This window comes from Thermobia domestica, chromosome 10, assembly GCF_964235325.1.
Source record: "Thermobia domestica chromosome 10, izTheDome1.hap1.1, whole genome shotgun sequence".
NCBI classification, from domain to species: domain Eukaryota; kingdom Metazoa; phylum Arthropoda; class Insecta; order Zygentoma; family Lepismatidae; genus Thermobia; species Thermobia domestica.
Window position 1 is genome coordinate 92311627 of NC_137463.1, and position 26843 is coordinate 92338469.

Consider the following 26843-nt stretch of genomic DNA (forward strand, 5'->3'; position numbering starts at 1 on the left):
ACTTGCGTAACGTAGGTCTGGCAACACTTCTTGCAGCTGTGTTTTTGTTTATCGTTCTAGAACTTTGCACAAACAGTTGTCGAAGTGAACAAATCTTTGTGAGATTTGGTTTGATTATTTGGGAAGATAGATCTTTCAGATATGGTAATTTGTATGATAGAAATAATATCCTTTCTTTTTCTTAAGTATCAGTTTTATTGGTCTATTTTAATGTTATGGTTATAAACAAGGAAACAGACAGTGCATCGAACAGTTTAAAACTCTCCATCAAACTTGATTTAAATTGAACGAAATATTTTTACGTCGATATATCTAATTGTATAATCAAATATTACAATATAATCTTATTTTATGAAAGTGCAGTAGCGGAGCTTCGTGTCAGTAAATTGTAATGGTGCAGGAATTTTCCTGTGATATTTTACTATGGTATTAACAAGGAACAACCTATAATTCAGTCAAATCGAAGGGTAAGGGGAAAAAACAAGTAATGTCCATATGTGTCCTTTATCGGGTGCGTTGTCCTATCTGTTGGTGACCCTTGGTACTATTTGACTATATACTATCCATGGGTAGATGTCGAAATGTCCATGTAAAAAGGAGCAAAAGATTTGACTACCGTATTCTTTTTTACGCGGTTTAAAACAGGGTTGGCTGGTTTAAACCAGCCTTTTTTTTTTTTTCAAAAAAACCAACTGGTTTAAACCAAAAAACGAAATATGTTCGTAAAAGTGTAACTATTCGCAAAATCTTCATGAACACACATTTGTGGGTTATCACGTTTCACTCCCATATATTATTCGTACTATATTCAGACCCAAATTCCCCATTCTTTACTCAAAGAGATTATATTACAGAAGCAACTTTTTTTATGTAACTTTATGGATGTTTCTTTTGTAATTTTTTTATAGTTTGTTATTATTGTTATGCAACCAAAGGAAAATTCTAAACATTGTTTCGTTTTAATAATGTTTACTATTGATAAAATACATTGAAATGCCGTACTTTTTTTGGGAGGGGGTCATACAAACTCCACGAGAGGCAACTGATGAGGCAAGAATCTTTGGTAACTACTCAAATTATTTAACCCTGGTTGAGAGCCAAAGCGGACTCAAATAATTCGTATCTTTATTCACTTTTCTTACTGATATGCAAAGTAAGTCGTTATGTTTCTTTAACTTGGACTAATAAAAGTCGTAGTGAACTGACTTAGACTAAATTAGTTCTTCTGTACTCTGTAGTACTTTGAAATTGTCCATATGTAATTCTGTTTCTACTTGTGCAATTGTTTATCTTTTTGTCCTTTTGTCCTAATGGGCAAATTTTTACTTTGACTCCAACTGTGACTTCAACCGATTCATGTGATCCGGTTGCCGGAGCAGTTTAGGAATCATTCCTAAACTGCTCCCGGAACCGGATCACATGAATCGATTACAATTACTAACACAGTGAAAGTAATGTACGATGTTAAGAATTATACTATAAGTACAAGGGCCACAATGTTACTATACGATGTTAAGAATTATACTATAAGTACAAGGGCCACAATGTTACTATACGAAGTTAAGAATTATACTATAAGTACAAGGGCCACAATGTTACTAAACATCAATTCAGGTGAAGCGGTGACTATGAATTTTGAGATCTAAATGGGAGGCTACCGCCCCCCAACCCCCAGCTCAAGTACCATAAAAACATCCAAAATAATAATAAATAATCACACCACTACTATAAAGCTAAGATAAGAAGGGAAAAATTAAAAAAAAAGGCAAATTTTTACTTTGACTCCAACTGTGACTTCAACCGATTCATGTGATCCGGTTCCCGGAGCAGTTTAGGAATCATTCCTAAACTGCTCCCGGAACCGGATCACATGAATCGATTACAATTACTAACACAGTGAAAGTAATGTACGATGTTAAGAATTATACTATAAGTACAAGGGCCACAATGTTACTATACGATGTTAAGAATTATACTATAAGTACAAGGGCCACAATTTTACTATACGAAGTTAAGAATTATACTATAAGTACAAGGGCCACAATGTTACTAAACATCAATTCAGGTGAAGCGGTGACTATGAATTTTAAGATCTAAATGGGGGGCGGTCCCCCCGCTCAAGTACCATAAAAACATCCAAAATAATAATAAATAATCACACCACTACTATAAAGCTAAGATAAGAAGGGAAAAATTAAAAAAAAAAAAAAAACACTCGTCTCTAATCATAAATCAGTGCATGACAAAGAAAAAAAAAATTACATCTCAACAAGACAATAGGACAAGCAGCAGCAAACCAAATACTTTGCCTAATACTCAAATGCAAAACAAATCAAGAATAAAAATAATATGAATTAAAAAAAGAAAACACTCACCATTTCGCCATAGGAGAAATCTCATGAATAATGAACTCATAACTGCTGATTCCACACACGAAAAAATAAGATACCAAGAACACATGCACAATACTCAACGTTACTGAAAAATGTTCCTTTCCGCACACACGTCGTTTTATTAAACCGAGCACACTTGCTATTATTACAAACAAGAAAGCAATAAACGTCCACTTTTAGAATACGTCGAAAATATCTTCAGTTTAGACCACAACTATGATAGGTTTTCTCTAACTCAATTCAACCAATTCAATTACGCGCTCCCGCATGCCACAAACAGCAGCACACACATACATGCACACAGAACATGTGACTACTAACCAACTACCATATGACTACACAGACACCTAGTGGGAAAAATATGAACTAAGCCGTCACACCAAAGGCACGAACAGTTCTAACAAGTGACTCACGCACAAACAGTTCCGGGAAGTAACTCAACCTATAAGAACCGATTAAAGTCACAGTTGGAGTCAAAGTAAAGACTTACCAAAAAAAAAAAAAAAAAAAAAAAACACTCGTCTCTAATCATAAATCAGTGCATGACAAAGAAAAAAAAATTACATCTCAACAAGACAATAGGACAAGCAGCAGCAAACCAAATACTTTGCCTAATACTCAAATGCAAAACAAATCAAGAATAAAAATAATATGAATTAACAGTGAAAGAAAACACTCACCATTTCGCCATAGGAGAAATCTCATGAATAATGAACTCATAACTGCTGATTCCACACACGAAAAAATAAGATACCAAGAACACATGCACAATACTCAACATTACTGAAAAATGTTCCTTTCCGCACACACGTCGTTTTATTAAACCGAGCACACTTGCTATTATTACAAACAAGAAACCAATAAACGTCCACTTTTAGAATACGTCGAAAATATCTTCAGTTTAGACCACAACTATGATAGGTTTTCTCTAACTCAATTCAACCAATTCAATTACGCGCTTCTCGAATGCCACAAACAGCAGCACACATACATGCACACAGAACATGTGACTACTAACCAACTACCATATGACTACACAGACACCTAGTGGGAAAAATATGAACTAAGACGTCACACCAAAGGCATGAACAGTTCTAACAAGTGACTCACGCACAAACAGTTCCAGGAAGTAACTGAACCTATAAGAACCGATTAAAGTCACAGTTGGAGTCAAAGTAAAGACTTACCGTCCTAATGACTCTTGACGATTATATTAACAAATAGGGTTAAGTTCCAAAGTTGGGCGTCCTTTTCCAGCAAAATTTTAAATATTTACAGGAAAGATATGGATAATTTGATCGTTTGTGTGCTTGATAATATATAAGAGTCTCGAAAAATCTGTTTATGTGTTACATATAAGCGGTTATAAACATGGGACTATACGGCGAGCGGAGGGAACTACTTGGCGCAAGGTAACCGAACATTTTCATTGTGGGAAAGAAACGAGCATTTATTTTATCAACATGGCGAATGTACAAGAGCAATGAAGTAACCATTTTAACATTTGTGAAGCAATACGTTGATAACGAGCAAAAACTTTTTAAAGTTTGTGAAGAGCACGGATTAATGAACCTAATAACAAATTGCAGAAAGTGTGCAAAGGAGATAACAGAAGAAAAAAAAAAGTGGGGAAAGCGGACGCCCAACTTCGGAATAAATGCCAACAAATATGTAAAGATCAGTCAACGTATTTTTATCAGGAGTCCTTCGTGAGTGAGTTGACAGACGTATCGCATTTGTGGCCAATTAGTTCCGGTTTCGAGTTCAAATGGAAGACAATTTCTCTTGGATTACGATTTAAGCTTATGTGACCCCTTCCAGCATAACCCGGTTGTTACATACTAACACCAAGGCGAAACAAGCTTATTTCTGTCCATATGTGATATAAATACATAGAGCAAATTATTTAAACCAAAAAAAACTGTTTTTTTTTTTTTTTTTTTTTTTCAATTAAAACCATGGTTTTTACCAACCCTGGTTTAAAATATAAAAACGTCTTTTTCTCGAAAATGCAGTTTTGTGACATTCCTCCTCCCCCCTAACCTTCAATTGTGTTTTTACCAGGAAAGTTGTGGGGTAGTTTTGATTTTTTTTTCATTCTATGTTTTTTTGGTGTGCTGAATCCGAATCAGGTTTGCTGACAAAATTTCGTAACGCAACATCGAAAAAATGCAAAAACAAGTGGAAAATATCAGTTTTGGCGGTTACCAAAACCTCCCTATTAAAACTGAAAGTACATAAAATTTCCTACAAATTATACTATTTTGTTTTTCTTTTACCGTTGACATTATTTAGATCGTATATGTGTGAATGTACAGAGTATTTTATTAAAAATTATGATTATTATATATTGTAAAAAATACAGTTACATATTATTCAACTTATTAAATGAGCTCCAAAATTGTTGAAATTCAGTTACAAAAAAGTTGAAATTCCAGCGAAAAATTATTACATATTGTTATTTTACACATGATTATAACTAACTAACTAACTCTATGGCCTATGGAACCCGGAGGTTCAGTGCCGCGTTCACAAAAGCTCTCCACTGACTTCTATCCTTAGCTAATTGGAACCAGTTTCTACTTTGTATTCCTATCTCTGCGAGATCCATCTTAATATTGTCCTCCCATCTGCGCCTAGGTCTTCCTAATGGTCGTTTTCCTATGGGTCTACCAGTCAAGACTTTGAAAGCGTTTCTACTTTCTTCCATTCTAGCTACATGACCTGCCCACCTAAGCCTCCTAGACTTGACGACCCTAACAATGTTGGGTAAACCGTATAAACTATGTACTTCCTCGTTATGAAGCTTCCGCCATTCCCCATTCTCGTTCCTCTTGGGTCCGAATATTCTTCTCAGGATCCTGTTCTCAAATACTTTCAGTCTATGTTCTTCCCTCAGAGTAAGTGACCATGTTTCACAGCCATACAGAACAACAGGCATAATTATCGTTTTGTATATTTTAAGCTTCAAATTCCTCGACAGAATTCGCGACGACAAGAGATTTTGAACCGAATAGTAACACGAATTCCCTGCTTTTAGTCGACATTTAATTTCTTCGTGAATATGATTTTCGTCTGTTAATATTGATCCTAAATATTTGAAAGTATCCACTTTATCAAAAGTATTATTTAATATTTTAACGCCTCCACAATTTGCCGTATTACGGTCCCGACGCACTTCCATGTATTTAGTTTTCTCTGCATTTACTTCTAAACCCATGTCCCTGCAAGCGTTTAATAATATCTCTGCATTTATTTCTACTGTTCTCCTATCATCCCCTATTAAATTTACATCATCAGCATATGCCATAACCTGGTGAATACCGTTCAACTCTAGGCCCTGGTTGCTATCTTTGATTTTCCTTATGGCGTATTCCAGCACAAAGTTAAATAATAATGGCGACAACGCATCTCCTTGTTTCAGGCCATTTTCGACGTGGAAGCTCGTGGACAAAAATTTTCCTACCCGGACTTTACTTTGGGATTCACTTAAACATATCTTAATTAATCTAATTAGCTTTCTCGGTGTTCCAAGCTCTGTAAGAACGTTGTATAATGTTTCTCTCCTAACCGAGTCGTAAGCCTTTCTAAAATTTTACACATGATTATACATTACATTATTATATGAACAGAAATTATGAGCCTGGCTTAGATTCTTCGAAGGTGGCTGGTCTTGGCACACGTTCAGGTTCTGTAGTCAGCGTCTGGGCTGCTTCGTTTGGAAAATGAAAGAGGTATTGAGTCTATTCTCGGTCTCTTCTTTGTCTATGTCAATGCTGCCTTCTGGGTGCTCGACGTTTTCACACAGCCCTTCGCACGATGTGCAAATTGGGGAGCAATGGAGGCCTGATTTCCTGCAAGTATAATTGCGTTGGCATCCTTTTTTTACATTACAAGAAATGTGCCGGAGTATCGAGTCCGGTGCAGAGTTCAAAGTGATTAGCACTGGCACGAGACCACGTCTTGTCTTTTTCCACCCCCATTTGTTCGGGTCTCTGTTGCTCATCGAATGTGGTTTGACCGGATAACCACTGCTGCACCTAAAATGTACTCTGAATAAATGTTGTCGTGCAGCAGCTTCGGTGGGGGTGGGGGGTAGTGAGGCAATGTCGGCCTTTTGTACGATGAAGATACGTATTGCCTGTATCTCAATTCGTTCAGGCTAGTCTCGTGTATTTTCCCATACAAAGCCATGAGAAACACGTTTCCCGCTTCGGCAATCTCGTCTTGATGTGCATGAGGGTCTTTGAAAATATCAATGACTGGTTGCAAGTTATTTTTCTTCTTCAAGACCTTGAGAAACTTCAGTTTCTCCTGATTGTAGAAAGCAGAAGTGGTGTCACAACTACTCATCGCGTGCAGGAACAATATGTAGTCTGATACGGTTTTGTCAGCGGCAAGATGAGAATTGTAGAGGGTTTCGGGCGCCTTTCCTTTTCCTGGTTTCAAAAAGAAAAACATTCTTTACATCAGGGCTACCCAAGCCAATCAAAATCACCAAAAGGTGCCCAAAATAAATAAATAAAAGATGATGTAATCATGCATCTGACTTGGTATTGTATGACGTTCACTTCCCTTGATTGAAGTGTGCCCAAATGCATTGCTAGTTTAACCAGTCACAAACCTGTTTGGGCCCCCACAGAAGTGCACCTGGCAACCCACAAAACATTCGTGCACTCCACTATCATGTGGGAACGCTAAACTCAAACGGGGTTGTGTGTGAAAAATTCTTCATAATTCTGCGCAACGACCGAAAGAAAAAAATAAATAAATAAATATAAAGAATTTGGAAAGGTTATGTCTACTTTTGGGTTCTTCTCAAACGCTATCTGCACCGTTTCACTTTCTGTTGATCTTTTTCTCTGTAATTATTACAAACCATTGTTACTGAAACTACCCTTGTACCACTTTTGTGTAAACGTATGTAGATTTCCCTAAATTATTGGGTTTTCTCTGTATTTATTTGAAATAAAAATTAGGTTTCAAATTTTATCTAATTAATTGGTATCTCAAGAAAGAAAATGAAATAATAATAATAATACAATGTAATGTGAACATTATGCTACATTTCTCTAGTTATTCTGCACAGCATGTCACCTTCTCTATCTGCGTTACATTTACTGCATTGAACATTACTACGTATTCTTTTACCGCAGAAAATCAAAATATTCATTCCACAAAAGTTCGCTTAAAATCTTACAAATCAATCTTGCCATTACATCGTCCCTGTTACTTATGTTAAATAGGAATCATTATGCATCATCAACAAGCTTTCAGTTTTATATATTTATAATGCAGGGAATTAAACATCCTGCACCTTCATGTTTTGTGTGCTATATTACTTATTTTACACAAATTATTATTATTCATTACCAATTAATTGAGCAGGAATATTCAACTGCTATGCAAATATTTATTACATATCCGCACACATCAGCATTACATCCTTACCCTAACTTAACCTACACACAAATACATACATAAACAAAACACAAAATATCACATTATATGTATCGGCACATATTAAGCGTAGGGACGTGTAAGAAAGCGAAACGGGTATCTTTACATTAGTCTGTCTTCCATCACTTTTCTCTAATGTAGCGTTAAAAAAAAAAAAAAAAAAAAAAAAAAAAAAAAAAAAAAAAAAAAAAAAAAAAAAAAAACTTCCAAGGTGAATAGCAAAACTTTGATTTAAAAAAAAATATCGAACACGGGATACGAACTCCGTACCATCAGTGACGTGGTGCAACTGTACACACAAATATGTATATTTTCCATTTCTTTTGAAAATGTATAAAATAATAATAAACTATAGGTATTTCAGAACGCGTCACTACCGAATTCTCATTTTTTTTTACTTTGTATGTATCATTACGGTACTACCTAGTTAATTTGGTACATGTTCATATTTAAAAAGAAAAAACAAATGTTATGCAAGCCTAAAGAGAGATATCGAAATTCCTATATGGGTGATTCCACGAAAAAGGGAAATTTTCACTTGGAAAATTTTTGTTCCGTTGATGGTCGCCTATTTCGATAAAAATATCACATGCACTTACTACTACTAAGTACATGTTAATTAGGTGTTCAGCAGAGCTGAATCGTTATTGGTGTAGTAAATAAAAAATAATAAACTTTTCAGCACCCACGGAGTTGAGACCATGGGTCACGGAGTTGAGATTAGTTAACACGGAGTTGAAAATTGCTGTGGAGTTGAGAAACGTGATACATCTGGGTGATAAGTTTTGGTTTATAAGTGATTAAGCTTATAATTTACATAAAAATTGAAATAATTTTCCAATAGTTTTTGTAAGTTAGAATTATTCTCCTTACGTTGAATAAAATTCTAACAAACTAGATGACACGTAATTTGTTATACAAAAATACTCCAGAAAATACTGAAAAACATATGAAAATATATCTAATGAAGGTTCCAAAATTGAGTATATATATATATATATGAATATGTGACGTAAATAAGAAAAAAAGAAATACACATACACTTATCGAATATTGAAAAATTATTGCGCTTTCAATATGTTGACTATCATATGGAGAGGACAAACTTTTCACATAAGCTTACGAAACAGATGAAGTAGTCACTAAACCTGTCTATTGTCTACTTCATTTGTTTTCTGAGATTATGTAAACCGTCTGTCTTCTCTGTGTGATCAAGTCAATATGTCGAAAGTGCAATACTTTTTCAACATTTGGTAAGTGTATTTGTATATTTGCTATATATACAAGGTGTTTCAAAACAATACACACATCGTTTGGGAGCTGATTCCTGACATCAAGATAAGACGAAAAGTATAGACAACTGGGTGCACAAATGCTTTCTTTCGGAGTTATAGGCTGCCGAAAACATGAAAAAAAAATGAACTTTAAAGGTCCATAGCTCCAAAACTATGAGACCTGCCGTAGTCGGGCCACGACTTCACTTAGGAACTAATATGTGCAATATCCAAAAATATGTTTCAGAATCCTGAGGTACTCACGAAGCAATTTTTATAGAGGGAGAAGTACTCACCAACTACTTCTATAAAAGTTGTTGTGGAAGTACCGCAAGATTCTGAAACATGGATATTTGGATAGCGCACATACTAATTCCTAAGTGAAGTCTGACCCGACTACGGTAGGTCCCATAGTTTTATGCTATGGACCTTTAAAGATCATTTTTTCATGTTTTCGGCAGCCTATAACTGCGAAAGGAAGCATTTGTGCACCCAGATTGGTCTATACTTTTTATCTTATCTTGGTGTTAGGAATCAACCCCCAAACGTTGTCGGTATTGTTTCGAAACGCCCTGTATAATGCACAATAAATGACAGTGTAAGGCACTCATCATTTCTGTTTTCTTTGAATAATTTGATGTTCTTTGTTAAGTAGCCCTCATTTTCCACTCCAATGAAGGAAATGTCTTGAGGAAACAGGGAAGGGCTGTTCTAGTCTACACAGAATGACAACTGCCAACGCTTTTTAAACGTCAGGTTTAGTAGGCCAGGAGAAATTCCTCCCGATCCGCGTCATAAAATTGACTGTCCGTATGTTACCCTCAGACTCTTCGACAATCCCTGAAAAGAAAACAATTAGTTGATCATAAGATTGAGACTTCAATAGGTTAAAAACAGATATCATCCATCTTGACTTGACTGAAGTTTTACCTCCGGCTACCTGACAGCCCCAAATCTGAACTTCCGCGAAACACTCCCTAAATGGGCTAGGACCCACCAGCCGGCCTTTGAGTGTGAATGACACGTGGTCAGCGTGTCGGCTCCTACGACTGTTGCGATGTTCTGCGCGATCAGGTTTCAGTACATCTCTACTCAAATGAGTTTTTCAATTGCCTCACTGTGCGAAGTAAACACCATTAATTTTTGAGCTTCCACCGGGAAACAAACCCAGAACCACGCACGAAAGGCGAGCATACTAGTCACTAGATTATAAATGAGCTTTATTTCTATCAATATATTGACAGAACAAATATTTGGAAGAGCATGAGCATAACAAATACTATAGGATTATCAACTCCGTGAACTTGTCTCAACACCGTGGATTCCTTAGTTTTCAAATGGACATGGAGTTGAGAACCATGGAGTTGAGAAAATCGAATATAATTTATCTTTACCGGCCCACTTTTTAACCAGTACATGTGAGTAATTGTGTACGAATTTTCTACGTTAAGGCGTAGGTTCCTCAAGGGAAAGAAGGTATATACCATACAAATACATTCAGTAATAAATACCATGGTGTTGAGAATCAATTAATATACGCACCTGCTTTCCACACACAAAAATATTTTTCCTATAGCTTTTAACACATGCACACAACTTTTTCTGTTCTTCAGTCAAACATGTCTGCCTTGTCTTCTTGTGGGTGTTGCCAATGTGGACGACCATGCTATCTGTTGAGAGCAATGATAATTTTTTCTATTGCCATGGAGTTGAGACGAAATAGAGGTGACAGAAACGAAGCATAGTCAAGCTTTCGAAAATAATCGTTATAAAGGTTTACTTTCCACAAAACCGAAACATTGAAGTGTTCTCTTCCATTTAATTACCATTACATGATGTTTGATTTGCGACTTCAGTTGTAATTTATTCATTAAAATCAGTCAACTGTAGTCTGTGACAGCCCACGGTGTTGAGAAATTGGGTAATAGTTAATTTTTTACGTATGTTTCGTGTTATATTTGCAAACTGTTATACATGGCATACCTACTTTGTGACGGTTACTACCAAACAAAATAAAAATGAGGTGATTCTTTCTAGTAGTAGTTTGAAGAAATGCCCGTGACAGAAAATTTCCCTTTTTCGTGGAATCACCCATATGTATTTATTTACCTTCTACATTTCATACTGAAATAAGAGACACTGTACAGGATATGTAAATTTGGATAAAGCCCCCTTTTTCAAAGAGAAACTGTTGGTTTACATGCAAATGCTCGAAAAGTAGCTCTACAGGGAACGAGGTTATTACTCACACATCGTGCAAATGGTTGCTATCACTAACATAATCATTACTTGATCGTCAAACTGTACTATGGAGTAGAATGATTTTGGTTTACTAACCTGGTTTTCTGTTTTACACTTTCAAAACAATCACTATACTCACGACCTTGAATAAAAGATTTCGGGACCAATTGCACACCAAAAGGAAGGTCTAGGTTCCATTCTTTCCGCCGGACATCGAACCTAGAAAATAGGACTACTGGGCTTCACTTCCACTTACAGGCATTAACATTTTTTCTCCACCATATTTCTGCATTCCACGCACGGTTCCTTCTTTAGATACTTGAATATATGTATATATATAAAACTTATTCGTTCTCTACTGTTCGCTTCATCACGAACGAATATAGTAGTCTCAAAATAAAATTTATAACCGAGGATACTAATGTTATCACAACGAAATTATTCCACCATCATGCCTACAGCATCGAAGCACCAACTTTCTTATTTTGTCCTCGTTTCGTTCCGTCACTCGGTCTTTTCATGTTTTTTTATGACCACTTTTACCCATTATATCCTAGGAGTAATAACGATAGCAGAAAATATGGACTTAGTGTTCTATTTCCTTTTCTTCTTTGTTTTGTGTAAATCATACTCTACTCGTAGCCAAGCAGATTATGTATCGTTTTAGTAGTTATATCAGGTGAAATGGTAAAGTTATTATTTACGTTAAAAATGTCAAGTGAACATAAACAAGGGATCGTTTAGGAATATAAAAAGGTATTTCCTTAGATTTTACACTCCCGAGGTAGGTAGTGTGGAAAAGGAATCAGATAATAGACTTTTTTGTTAAAATACACATTTGCCGTCTCAGTTAAAACGTGAAAAGATTTAATATTAATTTTGATTAGGGTTTTGGAGATTCAGTGTTCTCATCCGTGTAAAAACTAAGCGTCTTGTATTTAAAATGGAAGATAAAACTTAGTTTTCTTACGATGTGAAGTTCCTTTCTAAATTTGTTAAATTTTTCACCTATCTTTGTATTTACAAAACTACCGTAATAAAAATATTAGATTGGTGCGAATGAATTGTCCGCTTGTGAGAAACTCATCTCAGCAACAAGGCACAGGGATGGACTGTCGCACGTCTAACGTCACAAACTCTGTACAGGCTGGGATACTCAGTCAGGAGGCAGTGCATTGTTGAATAGGTCGTATGAAAGTGTATTATGGAAAACAGACAATTGCAAGTGATTTTTCTTTACGAAAACAAACTGTTACGTTTTCCACATAAAGCTGAAAGAAACATTAACAGTGCATTTGAACCAGGAATGGCAAATGAACGCACCATTCGCCGTGGTTTGTCAAATTCTGTTCCGGCGACAGCATTGTAAAATGTGCTCCGTGGCCACCAACCAGCATCATGTTCGGATGAGTCCCTCAGGAACACCGTGAAAACTGAACCTCTAAAAAGTGTTTGTGTCGTTGCAAGAAGTGAGACTTACACCATATCACTGTCGTTCGACGGCTGAGTGCAGTCGGTAAGATAAAGCAAAAAATTGAACACACAGGTGCCACGTGAGCTGACACCGGCCAAGAACAATCGCCATCTAGACATGTGCAGTTCTCTGGATATAAGGAAATAACAACAGAGTTTCGTACCTTAGTTATCATTTCAGATGAAAAATGGATTATGATTTGACAATTATAGATGGTCAGGACAATGCTTGGATCTTGATGAAAGTTCAGGACAGTTCCCGAAACCTCCTCTCCACCCGCAGAAGGTTTTGTTGCTAGTATGGTAGTCTATGGTAAGTGATACATCATGTCTTTCTCAGCCGAGGTGAAATTTCAATGCAGATAGTTCTGTTGCTGAACAACATGAAATTGCAGACTTGTTTGCAAGCATGTAGAAATGGTCAACAAATATGACATTCTTATGTTACACGTAAATGCCTACATGTCACGCAAAGAACGGCGCAGGTTCACCTTGCAGTATGATCCTTCCTCACCCACCATATTCCCCGATAAATATCCTACTGACTAACAACTCTTCTGGTCCCTCGATCACTTCTTGAGAGAGTAGATCTTCCTTGATGATCTGGGATGAAAGGTGCGGTTGAGGACTTCATTTTCCAGCTTGCAGACTTATTTCGCCAGGGAATTCAGTCGTTGGGAGAACAATAGCAAACTCGTATACTTGCACAGAACAACTATTTTGATTAACCAGATATTGTATTTCTTTTTAGGATAGGGCTGTCATTCGTCCCGGAAAGTCCGGGACCGTCACAGAATCAAGATTCCGTCCCGAAAATATTTCTCGGAACGCTGAAATATCCTGGATTTCAGCGAAGAAGAAAGGAAGGGAATATTGTAGTTTGCTTTTTTCACAGGATTAGGTATATAATTATTCTCTTAACAGAAATAAAGTAAAAATTCAACGAAAGAAGTTCTTTGATGATAACAAATGCCGCCAGAACATATTGCCAATGAATTAACTGTTCTTTAAAAAAGGATACGGCACAGACAGACATAACGTCTGAAAGGAAACATCATACCTTGAATGAACTAAAACAGACTCGGAAAGCCACGAAACAACAGATCCTGAGAAAAAAATGCTTACCAGAGGAGAGGAGGTAAATCATTTGCTTACGTTTGCTTAACTAGGGAGGAGAAGGTCTACCAAAATGACTAAAAATGTGATTACGTAATACTTGAATAACTCTATCTAATGGAAGAATGTAAATTAGTATAAACACTTCTTTTCATTTTAAGTATTTCAAAGATTCTTGTAATTTAGTAGTGTCCCGGATTTTCATTTTTGAAATATGGCAATTCTGTTTTAGGATCAAGGGGGGATCAGTTACACCCCTGAGGCAAACATGTAATTTGCACCAACCATTCATATTTGAAACAGGTGTTACTGAAATGCATAGCAGTAAACAACATATAACTTACCGGCGGTTGTTTAAGAATGTTATGTTGCTAGAACTGTTGACTAGTGTTAATACTTTTTTTTCTTGCTATTTACAGTCACACACCATCCTGCTTTTTCAACCAGGACAGAGACCAGAAACTCGGACCTATTCTGATTATGATTCGGTGAATGAGTGTATGGAAGGTAAGAGGTTTCAGTAGAATTCTGAATTATGTGGGTAATATACGGGGTGAGTCAAAAATGACTTTACAACTTTGAAAGCATATAAAAATGTATTGAAATAACTTAGAGAATCGATATAGGTGTTAATTTGTAGCAAAACACTTCAAGTTTGTCTCGCATAGTGCCGTAGTACTACATACCGTCATCGCGAGTGCCACTGTAGTGCATTCTCAAAATGGCGACTTTCACTGGTGCGGATCGTGCTCGGTGCGTGTTGTTATTTCATGAAACGAACTCTGCAACAACTGTTCAGCGTCGATTTCGTACGGAACAAGGTAAGAAACCTCCAGTCAGGTCTACAATTTACAGTTCACACAAGAACTTCGTTGAGACTGGTCGTTCTATTTGTTATGTAAAATCAGTAGGTCGCCCGTCCTTGCTGGTACTGCTGTTGTCAAATAGGTTAAGGAAAGCTTTGCCCGTAGTCCGAAAAATCAACGCGGCGTGCGTCTCGCGAGACAGGCATTCCGCAGGAAAAAAAAAAAGTTTAGCGAGTGCTATGTGAACGTTTACACTTGAAACCATACAGATTTACAATGGTATAACAAATTACTGACGTAGATAAAAATGCTCGTGGGGAATTCTGTGTGGAAATGTTGGATTGAATAGAGGAAGGCGAGACATTCCTTAACACAGTTATCTTCAGCGATGAGAATATATTTCATAGTGGCATGGTGAACATCCACAACTGTAGAATATGGGACAGCGAAAACCCATGTCCGTGACAGTCCGAAGGTAAATGTGTTTTGTGCACTTAGCTAATTACAGTGTGCGGTCCTTTTTTCTTCATGAAGAATATTGTCACTAGCAAGGATGTTATAAAATAAAGGATCTGCCCATATGTATCTTCATCCTATTAACTCACTGAAGCCAAAAAACAACCAACCATCAGTCAGAGCACCGAATCTGATTGGGTACTCTCGTTTCCGCTATGAATGTTGCTTCAGAACATTGCTATCGTATTGGGCGGAGCGGGCAGAGTAGGGGTGGCGAAACTGACGTATGGAAAAATGAAATCTTTAAGTTTTACGTCCCACGGTTATGCCGGTTAGGCTAAAGGAGACTGTGATGATGAGAGATGAGCAAAATGGTGGAATGAAGAAAGTGGGAGGAAACGGGAGAACCCCGAGAAAACCCACGAGCACGATGTTTGTCCACCACATAGTTCACTTGGCGGGGCTGGGATCGAACCCGGGACCCCAAGCATCAGAGGTGAACGCTCTACCACTGAGCCACCGCGCCCCCTGAAACTGATGTATGGCTTCACGATTTTGTTGTATAGGCAGATCCTCTATTTTATAACATCCGTGGTCACTGGCATCTTGTATGTTGATATGTTGCAAAATTTTTAATTCCTCAGATAGATGAAGAGAAACGACAAGACGTGACCCATTACTACCAGCAAGACGACGCACCTCCGCATTTCCTCAAGGAAGTTCGAGATTTCCTTGATATTCGTTTCCCACGTCAGTGGATTGGCCGTGTATGGCCACCTCGCTCCCCAGAATTTGCATCTATGGATTTCTTCCTGTGGGGTTGTGTTAAAGATTGAGTTTGTTCCAGCCCTCCCAGACAGTCTTGCAGACCCGAGAAATCGCATCTACGTTGCTGTTGTAGAAGTTACGCCGGAGCAGCTGGAACGAGTGTGGGTAGAAATTGAGTTCCGGTGGGATGTTTGTCGCGTCACCAACGGCAGTCACATCGAACCAAAATGAGACTTGACATCTTGACATCTCTTTCGTTCCCGTAAGTAATCTCAATAAATTTCCGTATGCTTTCAAAGTTACAAAGTCCTTTTTGACTCACCGGGTGTATACAGGGCGGATCAGGCTCTTGTTAGTTTTAAACTAACAGAACGAAAACGTCTGACATACTCTGCAGTACTACCAGATTAACAGTGTTTGCCAACCCAACTATTATTCAGTGTTGTAAATTAAAGACGTTACAGTATGTTGATCATACAAATTATGGAGTCCTCTACAACAGTTGATAGCAAAGGTGAAACGGACGTAGCAATCCATATGGAAAGTACAGTGTTGCCCACATAAAAGTAGCATGACCGGGTAATACCAGAAGTGGGCAAATAATTGTGTATAATTCTCTGAGTAATTCTGGCTGTTACTGATGTGCTGCTGAATGCACAGTTCTTTAACATGAAAATAAGCTAGTATTTACATTTTCCTACTCTTTCGTCCGGTGTAAACACACCGAACTACTTTTATGTGACTACTCTCTACCTTTAATTAATGGGAACATCTTAACAAGGGATTAAAGATTTTTTTCCAAAATGTTTTATTTTGAGTAAATGCGTAGTTAAGTATCAAATCAACCACGATAGATAGTTTTCAGTTAACGTAAAGATCATAATACAGTTTACATCAATTGAATATCTTAAACCGTTTTAAAGATATGATATATATTGTAGAAGCTTGCAACACAGCTTAGAATTATGTAATTTTGATAACTTGTTACAACCACAACCAACTATAGCTGTAATGTTATGGAATCAAAGGAAAACAATAATAATTTTTAAAAAATCCCAAAAATACGCAAGTTTAAGTAGTGTAGTAATCTGTGCCCATGTTTTTCATATCTCGTAATGGTTTAAGATATCAAATTGATGCACGCGACGTTATAATTTTTACACAATTGAAAACCATCTATGTAATTGAAAGTGGTATAAAGCCCTTTGGAAAAATCAAATTTTCAATCCTCCTCTAACTTTTTTCGCATTTATTCGAATCATGTTGAATCATGGCCGTAGTATTCGACAATAAGATACTTCGGATGTGCATTACCCCGTCTTTTTTAAAAGTTCGAAGCTAACTTTAAAAATTAATATATCATTTCGTCTTTTTTTTTTTTTTTTAATTTTATTTGAGTTTAGCATCCCTTTTAGCAACAAGCCTATGTGAGACGTTGAACTGCTTAACGTGGGATCCGAACCGCATGAGCTCCCGCTGGGAATCGAATCCGGGTCTCCCGTGCCAGCATTGCGTTTGTGATGCAAATGCCAGTACTAATGGAAAGTAATCGAAATAGTCTTCTGATGAATACTAACTATGACATGTTCGATTCCTTGTTGGGATTGTCTTTTTTTGACTAATCCCTTGTTCTACTTTATGGATCCTATTGTCTAATTTCGTGACTCCTTCTGGGCATTTTTTCTAAATCTCTCTATTGTTCTTATCTTGTTCCGTAATCTCTGCATCGTTAAAATTTTCTTGTTGCAATTCTCAATATTCTGATTTATTTTTTGTTCTAGCTTAGAATTCCCTTTTTTTGGATTACTTTTAGTCCTTGTTTATTTCTTCTCGCATTAACTAAATTTCTCGGTTTTTATTTTAATTATTTGTGCCAAATAAGTACGCAAATCTAGTTTGAGTGCGGCCATTTTGAAATATCAAATTAATATGCTGGTTAATATACAGTATTGTATTGTATATGCAACTTACAATTATTTTTAAAATAACTGTAGGACAATTTATAAATTGACAGCTCAAAACTGGATTTTTTTTCTTTTTTTCTTTCAAGCCAACTGGAACAATGTTATTTCACAACTTTAACTTACATTCAAACAACAATTCTATGTAACTTTCAAATCATGGCAAATTGTTAAAATAAATAAATACATAAAAATTAAACAAAACGGATTAGTTAATATATCATATCCAGCGATACAGTGGTTTGTATTCTGTTTTGTTCGGTGACGCCATTTATCTTTGCTAGAGATGTAGCCAAGTCCCTACACGTGGCAGAAATGATTCCGTACTCACCTGTTGCTGTGAATGACTAAGTATATTGTTAACAAGCAATAAGATAATGTAGCTTCAAAACTGATGTAAACACTGAATGGCCTTCAAGTAACAGATTATTATAGATCTAGTTTAGGGTACTGTCTATTCGGGGGCTTTCAGTATTAAAATAACAAATTATTAAAACATGTCGTGAGTGGTTTGGAAATCAAATATTTTCGAAGCTATGACACACTGAAGATTAATATATAATAAACATACAGATGTGGAGAGGGTAAAACTCGACTTCCCTCCATAAAATAATTCATATGCGTTACGCGGTAAAATGTTGAATATCAACATCAAAACAAAACAGAAATACCACCTGTATATGGTGTTTCTTGAATAGTTAAAAAAAAAAAAAAAAAAAAAAGGTAACTATGTAAACACAAAAATAACATCACGTTCCACATGCGATGTATGCACTCATAAACGGCGTGATAACTTGATGGCTTTCTCTTACTTCACTATTAAAAATACACAACATTATATTTCACTGGGGAGAAGTGGAGAACAAGCAATTAAGATTATCGTATGGTGTGTTGCTTCAACAAAGATGATATTTCAGTACTAGAAATGCCAATAATAGATTCTAGTAATGTTGTTGATCGCTCCATGCAGAGATAAGTAATTGGTGCCTTATGCTATGCATAACTACAATTAATTACGTAGCACAAGAGAAAATGTCTGTATCGATTTCACATCCCACTTTATTTTTAAAAATCTTCAATCCATTGCTTTAGCGCTTTCTTGCTTTAGAAACTATATTCATTGTAAAACATCCTTCTAATAATATACACTATTAAAACGTAGAAAACAGCATGTTCCGAAGCGCGAGTAACTAGAACGAGTTACTTCAACCTAGTACAGATATGCACTCCACCAAGAACTAAATATATTCTCAGCGTTGATATGACTTTACTGGCAAAAATGTGAATGTCTCGGATCGTTAAAGGAATTGCCAGCCAGTTCATGAAATGGCATTATAAATTTAGATGAATATTCATGTATATCAATATAAGACAATTGCATCCGGTTAACTTAAAATCATACCAGCATCAATTGAAATAATTATTCAGTCTTTCTTGGGATAACTTGAATAGCATAGTCACAGGGTCTAAAATAAAAGTTTTAAACCAAATGTACTATAAAGCAAAACAAATTATTTTAAGTCCATATGTTCGTGTAAGAAAGAAAACAGTCTTTATCTATCTATCTTCACACTATAAAAGCGTTATTTGCTCTCTTATCAGGTTCGGTCTGTGGAACGCCTGCGACGTTCCCAAATGATAATCGAGCAGTTTGTAAAAATAAAATTCACTCTCTTTAATCTTCTTGAGTTTTAGTCTTTATTTAATAAAGAAAAATTACTAAAAGTAAATGTTCACTAAAGTGTTCTGTGCACTCGTGATAAAAAATATCGTAGAGCCAAGAATTAGTTATAGTGTATATCTTGTGTCTCGTTTGTGGTTTGTAGTCTGGCAATAAATCAGTAAGCACAGAAACTTCCCGATTTTTCCTCGTACCTTTTTTATAGCTCTCGAAGCAGTTGCTTATGAAAAAGACACACGTCTCTGTATACATCTTCCAGCACTATATACGGTACGTTTCTGTATTTTTTTTTCCTTAAAGAATTACTAGGTGTTTCATATTGACATTTTCCAGTTGAATCATTCGTGTACATTGTTTGCTTGGTGCGCTGGTAACCAATCACTGTTGACCTTATGTAGATGAAATTTTAGAGTTAAAAGGACAAAAGACCACTGATGGATTGCCTGTCCTACTTCTTCTTATTCAGTCACATTCAGTCTTTCATTAAGGCATATACCTTATTGAATAGAATTTCATTTAAGTAAATAAAATACATCTTAATGTTTCATTTCGTACTCCTTTAGTCTAAAGTATACGATGAGCTCAAATGAGTTGTAACTAACTAATTGATTGAATGATAAAAAGGAAAGAATCGCGGGATTCATGCCCTATTTTCAATTCACAAAGTTCATTTAAAGCATGTTACGATGGAATACTGTGGTAAGTTAGTCAGGAAGATGAGTGTACTTTCGAAGCAATTTATTTTATAAACTTCAAGTCACCTTTTTTCAGTATAAGCACTCACCTGTTCGTCTAGTATATTTTGTTCCAGTTTCTTGCAAGCATTTTATGACTTAAATATCTATGATAGAGTATAACCAATGACGCAATGTATTTGAACTTTCGGCTCCTTAGTTCAAGTAGACAAATAGATTAAAAATAAGCATAAATTTAATGCATTGACTTTCAACATGTTAATTTAAACTAGAATTTTTTCAAGTGTTGTTCTTCGATTGATCATTTAAGGTATCTTTTCCCTGAACTTCGGCAATCATTTCTGAAAATTTTCACTGTTTACATATTTTTTTTTCTTTTTTGGTAATTTGTCTCCATATTTTGCAAACATTGTATGATAATCTGTATGTAGTTCAACTCTTTCTGATCGTAAAGATCGAATGACAACTCGCGGTTCAGTTAGATGCAATCTGAAATCGATCCCGCTACTTTGAAAGATAAAAGTTGGCAACATTGCTGCCATTCGTTTATGGAACTATACTTAAGAGAACTGTGTGATATGCGATAACTCGAGTATATGATAGTGGTTACATAAGTTGGTATAAAAAATTGTAGAAATGCATTCACTTTATTGTTGGCTTTTTCTCATTGCATTGTATTATGCAAGATCAAATCAGTCTGTTACAGCTTTAATATTTATTTTATATAATAAATGAATTCAGCATAGGTTTGCATTTTAAAGAATATTAAATATTAATGGGAGTTGAATTATAACTGGTGCAAAATAAAATGCTGCAAGAATACATAAACGTTGTTGACTTCAAACATTAAGATATCAATAAATGTGATGAACATACAACTGATACAAATTTTGAATTCTAAAGAATATGAGGACACGATAAGAAATGCACCAAAGAACAGGATAAACATGACAATATTTTGTATTTAATATTATAAGTATAATAAAATAATTGTATAGGTTGTTTATAATATTACAACTTACACATTGTTTTCTGTTTCCACAGGAGTGTGTAGAACTTACGAAGAGCATCTGAAACGTCAGAATCCAAATACGCCAAATATTACATATGACATCAGTCAGTTGTTTGATTTCATAGATGAGTTAGCTGATCTATCTTGTTTGGTGTAAGTTTTTATTACATTCCATTTCTAGTAGTCTTTGTTTTTCGTATATATTTGTAAACATAATTCCGGATAGAGTATTGAAGGCATTTTACAGTGGAGACAATAATCGGAAAAAAAGTTTGCCAGGACCTGTATTTAACGGTTCAACCCAGTATTCTCCGAGACAGTTGAGGAAAAACACTTAGAAAGCATTAGGATGACTGCCTGCGGACTTGAACCTGGATCTCTTGATTATGAATTGAGAACAGTAGCTTTGATTTACACCCACTTGTGTTTTTTTTTATTATTTTTTTTATTTTATATTTTAATTTAAACATTTTAAAATTTGTATGAAATGCAGAACTCACGAAAATTGTACGAAAGTTATAGACTTTCATATACAAGAATGGCGAAACATATTTTATTATTTAATTTTAGTAATGGTTGTAATGTTTCGTAGATAATACGCATAAATCTAGAAAATAGTTTCTTGTTGAAGAAAAGAAATGGGATTACAATTAGTATTCAAATTATTACATCTTAAAAATTGGTTTTAATCAATCCATCTAGTCAGTTAACAAACCGCTAAGAGATTAATGCGTCACGTCTTACTAGTTGTATTTCAGAGTAGATATCTTAGCCCATTTCTATCAAATGTAGTTACTTTTGTGTGATCTTCCAAACATAGGATGTATAGCGCTTCAAAACTAAGCTCGTGCAGAAGTTCAAATTGTCTTGATACATGTGATGGGGTTGGGTGCTGCAATACTTTGCTGAATATAGACCTTCACCTCCTACAACCTCCGTTATAAAATAGGAACAAATCGGAAATTACTTGCTTTTTTAAAAATCTTCCTTGCGTTGTGGTAGGTAAAATAATTTTATAGTTACATGTTCTTTTACATTTTTTGCGGATTCACAGCACTACAATATGTGCATAAAAAACTCTTCTTAATTATTTAGTAGTTTTCTAATGATAGGGATAGTTACTCAAGTTTTGTTTTTATCTTCCTTGTAACAGTTCTTATACTTGTCTGGTTTAAGTATTGAAACTCTTAACTTAGTTTATTTATATATACACACAGATATTGAATTTTCTTTTGTTTAATAAATATATAGCCTTCAATCTGAGATAATTTAATCAAAGGAGAGAGGATGCACTTGAGATATAAATATCTTGAAATTTCCATAAGGTTTGGGTATTATGTGTGATTTGTGTTTTGAATTCTAGAGTTGACCCGAGTTCCGTTAATGCATAATCCTCATCATTTAAATCGAAGAATTACTGAATCTTTGAAGTGGTGTCTGAATTTTGAGATGAATTTTCCAGACGCAGATTAACTATGGGAGACCCCTTATTCCCATTTTTAGCAAGTAGAGTGCTGTATTATTGTGAAAACAAAATTTCAAAATCTTCACAATTACAATACAGAAGGAGCTGGCTATACATAGGAAACAAATTCCACACCAAAGTATTCCACAAACATACAGCAGGCACCCAATTCTGTATTCTACTTCATAATTGAGTAACTGAAATCAATTTTTATTAGGCATCGGAAAGAAAAATGGCTACAATATTGATACTTTGAGATGATTATATCAGGTTGTAACAATGTTTAAAACGGAGGACACCAGGACTCAGTGGTAGAGCGCTTACCTCTGGTATGTGGGATCCCTGACTCTATCCCCAACCAAGTAAGTTTGTGAAAAAATGAAATGAAATGAAATCTTTAAGTTTAACGTCTCACGGTTATGCCGATTAGGCTAAAGGAGACGGTGATAATGAGAAATGAGTGAAATGGTAGAATGAAGAAAGTGGGAGGAAACGGGAGAACCCCGAGAAAACCCACGAGCACGGTGTTTGTCCACCACAAAGTCCACACGGCGCGAGCTGGGATCGAACCAGGGACCACAAGCACCGGAGGTGAACGCTCTACCACTAAGCCACCGCGCCCCCGTAAGTAAGTTTGTGGTGGAGAACATCATGTTCGTAGGTTTGCTCGGGTATTCCCATTTCCTCCCACATTTACATTCCACTGATTCTTATCTCATCATTCACTTGCCTTAATTATTCGTCTCCCTTAGCTTAAAGAGCAGAATCGTTAGACATTAAACAGAAATATTTCTTTTCATTTCTTGCTCTAAACGGATACTATCAAAACTGAGGAAGATATTAAAAATAGACTTTTCTTTCGCTTTTCTTTCTTTCGGTTCCAAACAATTTAACAGTTCTCAGAAAGCATAAATTAACATAAAAGTGTCTTCAATGAATATAGAGAAAAGTTTCAAGATACAAAAAATTTCTTTGCTAATCCACTGGATTTCGCATGTGTCTATCAAGTCTCATTAATATGTTGACATACATACATACAGTGTATATATATATATATATATATATATATATATATATATATATATATATATATATATATATATATATAACAAGGAGACTACATACGCCAGGCTGAAAGAATGTATTTGTGATGATAAATACAACGATGCTCCTGTATCACGTCTTCATAAAATCGAAAAGATACGAAACAAAATCGAAAAGATACGAAACACGACATTAATAAAGGGTAACTGGACAAAATACTTATCATTCATAGAAAACAAGCATACGAAATCTGTTTCATTCGAGAAAAGAAATCAAAATTAAATTCTAAGTTTGGCGCTCTCGAAAAAAAAAAAAAAAAAAAAAAAAAAAACTTTTTGGCTCTTTACCGTCGTCACTAACCAAAAAGAACAATGACTTAGATTAATGCACTGTAAAAACCTGCAGTAGAAATCTCAAGATGTTTGTGTTTAAAGTGTTAAATATATATATATATTATTACTTATGTAATTAAATAATTCCCATAATCCAATCCACACTAAACTCTTCTTTTCTAGCAGTCAGCGAAAATTCGAAGGATGAGTTCATAATCCTAACCCGTAGTCTGGAAAATTATTTTATAGCGTATGGCCATTAGTCAATACTTTAGAAGATATTTGTGGAGAATCATATAAAATGCTTTAATCTCAGATTTACCTATATACTTTCCGCTTGACTTTACAGTTCTGGTCAAACCTTGGCCTCCTCAACCAGCATTCTCCACTCTTTTCTATTGTTGACGTATTTTAGCCAAATCTGCAGATATTTCTTCCATCCATTGATTCCGTGATCTTCCTTTCGTTCTTGGAGCGCAATCAGTATTTTTTTTTCTCAAATGTTCATGCATTCTTTCTACATTCCTCATCCAGCTTATTCTACGTGCTCTAATGAATCTATGTTTTCTATCCCTATCATCTTTTAAATTTCGTGATTAGTCTCCAATTCCCGTTTCCTATGACTGGACCATACATTTTTCTTATTAATTTCTTTTCAGACACTACTGAGTGTTTCTTCGTCCTTAGTTATAAGGGTCCACGTTTCTGCGCCATGTGTTACGATTAGTGTTAAGTGTCCTATATTATCACGTCTTCGAATTTCGTAATGTAAGTCTTCTCTTGAGTAAGACATTCTCTTTGATATGTTTTATTTCGAACTTGGATCCTTTCCTCTATGCATGTCTTTCCTCCTTTCCTGTTTTCGTTGTCTATTAAAATTTCCAAAATACTCAAAGGAAGATACTCCTTCGAGTGTTTAATCTCCTACCTCTGAATTTCATGTCTTCCTTTGCATCTGATATTGAAATTTACATATATTTGGTTGTTCCTTCGTTTATTTTCAGTCCAATTTTCGTTACGAGCTCTTTCAACTCTTCATATATTTATTTGGTTTTTGTTGTATAATGATACATTTCATCGGCTATTTCTTTCATTTTCCCAGTTCTAACATAGTTCTCACGTTCCATGTCGCCATCATTATATCCTTTCTATTTGCCCTTCTACATTGCGGTATTGGTTCTCAGTTATCTCTAGCTGTTATCTGGGGTTACTGGTTGGCTTCGCGGTGAAATAAGTCTCACGCCTAACTCTCAACCTGGAGGGCCAGATTATTTTTTGTCGAGGTTGTCTCCCCTTAAACTGTTGATCTCTAGACTAACTGTAAGGTAACAGTGCTAGTTTTGGCCTACTCCAGCCCTCTCTCGTACCTAGTATATTTAGTAGACCTTCCCTTATCCACCAGCTGAAAAGGCGACTGGTGGGAGTCTAGCAGTTACCTTTGTCCAAGTCATCTCAGATTTACTCAAATTAGTTGTGTTGTTGTTACAAAGGATAAAATAAGTGCTAAAAGAGCAAGTTAAGAATTAGGAAATATTGATAGAATTATAACAAATAGCATATACTTTAATTAATTACATAGCAACTGTGCTAATATCTTAGTTATGGGTTAATGACAATGGGTAGATATAATCACGTATTTTTGCATATATACATGTATATCTTCTTACGCAATGTAGATTGATCATTAAACTTCAATTTCGTACTTACTTAGTAAATATGTATAATTACATTGATTTTTTCATTCGTGATATACTGGAAAGTCTGTATTATACTGACTAATGATGTAATCATGGTGTAAGAAATGTAATAACACTTAATAATTTTTATGTACAGTAATACCTTTTTGATGATAATTGTATGTTGTAAGTCCTAAGAATATATTTTCATATGTTCGTTTCAGTTATCAGAAGAGTACAAATACTTACGTGCCATACAATAAGGATTGGATCAAAGAGAAGATCTACATCTTACTACGAAAGCAAGCAGCACGTGCTCAATGATATTCTAACTTTCCATTGTGTTTGACTGTGTGAACTTTTTTGTTTTGGACTATGGACCATTTGAAAATAAAAGTATTTTTTTTTTTTAATTAAAAAAAAAGATTTAGATAAAATTATTAAAACAGTGTGAATTGGTTTCGTTAGTGTATGTCTTGCATTTGTGAACTTGATGCATCAGTTTATCATTGTCTGTGTAAACTCCCTCCTTCTCTGTAGATTGTCATGTCATTATTTTATCATACTTTCAGAAACAGTTATTGACTAAGATGAAAGGGCAGACCATTTCTTTCTATTTTCTTTGTCTTCCATAAGATTAGATTGTAAAAACAACTGCCGTGTTTCCTTTCATTTAAATAAATATGAAGGATATATGTGTGTGTGTGGTGTGAGTGTGATATTTCTGTGTATTTTGAGAGTGCAAATCATCGTGATTGTACGATGATGATGACTGATATGTCTGAAGTTAAGCATAATAAGGATATTTGCAGAATTTGGCAACAGAACTAAGTAAACAATCTGTTTCTTTCTTTTTTTTCCATTTTTAATGTTTAAAAGTAATATATACAAATTTTTGTTTGCATTTGTGACTATTTGTGAACATATACATTGTGTCGAAAATTGTATATGTCGAGGAGTAATTGATTTAATAAACTTGTTAATTTTTTA

The 26843-nt window shown here is 35.3% G+C and overlaps 1 protein-coding gene across 1 annotated transcript; it reads left to right on the plus strand.

Moving 5' to 3' along the window:
* Positions 1 to 26843, plus strand: LOC145662567 (enhancer of rudimentary homolog). Its single transcript, XM_081728253.1, has 4 exons — positions 1 to 144; positions 14377 to 14464; positions 21369 to 21489; positions 26078 to 26843. The coding sequence occupies exons 1-4, from the start codon at positions 142 to 144 to the stop codon at positions 26175 to 26177; spliced, it is 312 nt and encodes a 103-aa protein (XP_081584379.1). The 5' UTR covers positions 1 to 141; the 3' UTR covers positions 26178 to 26843.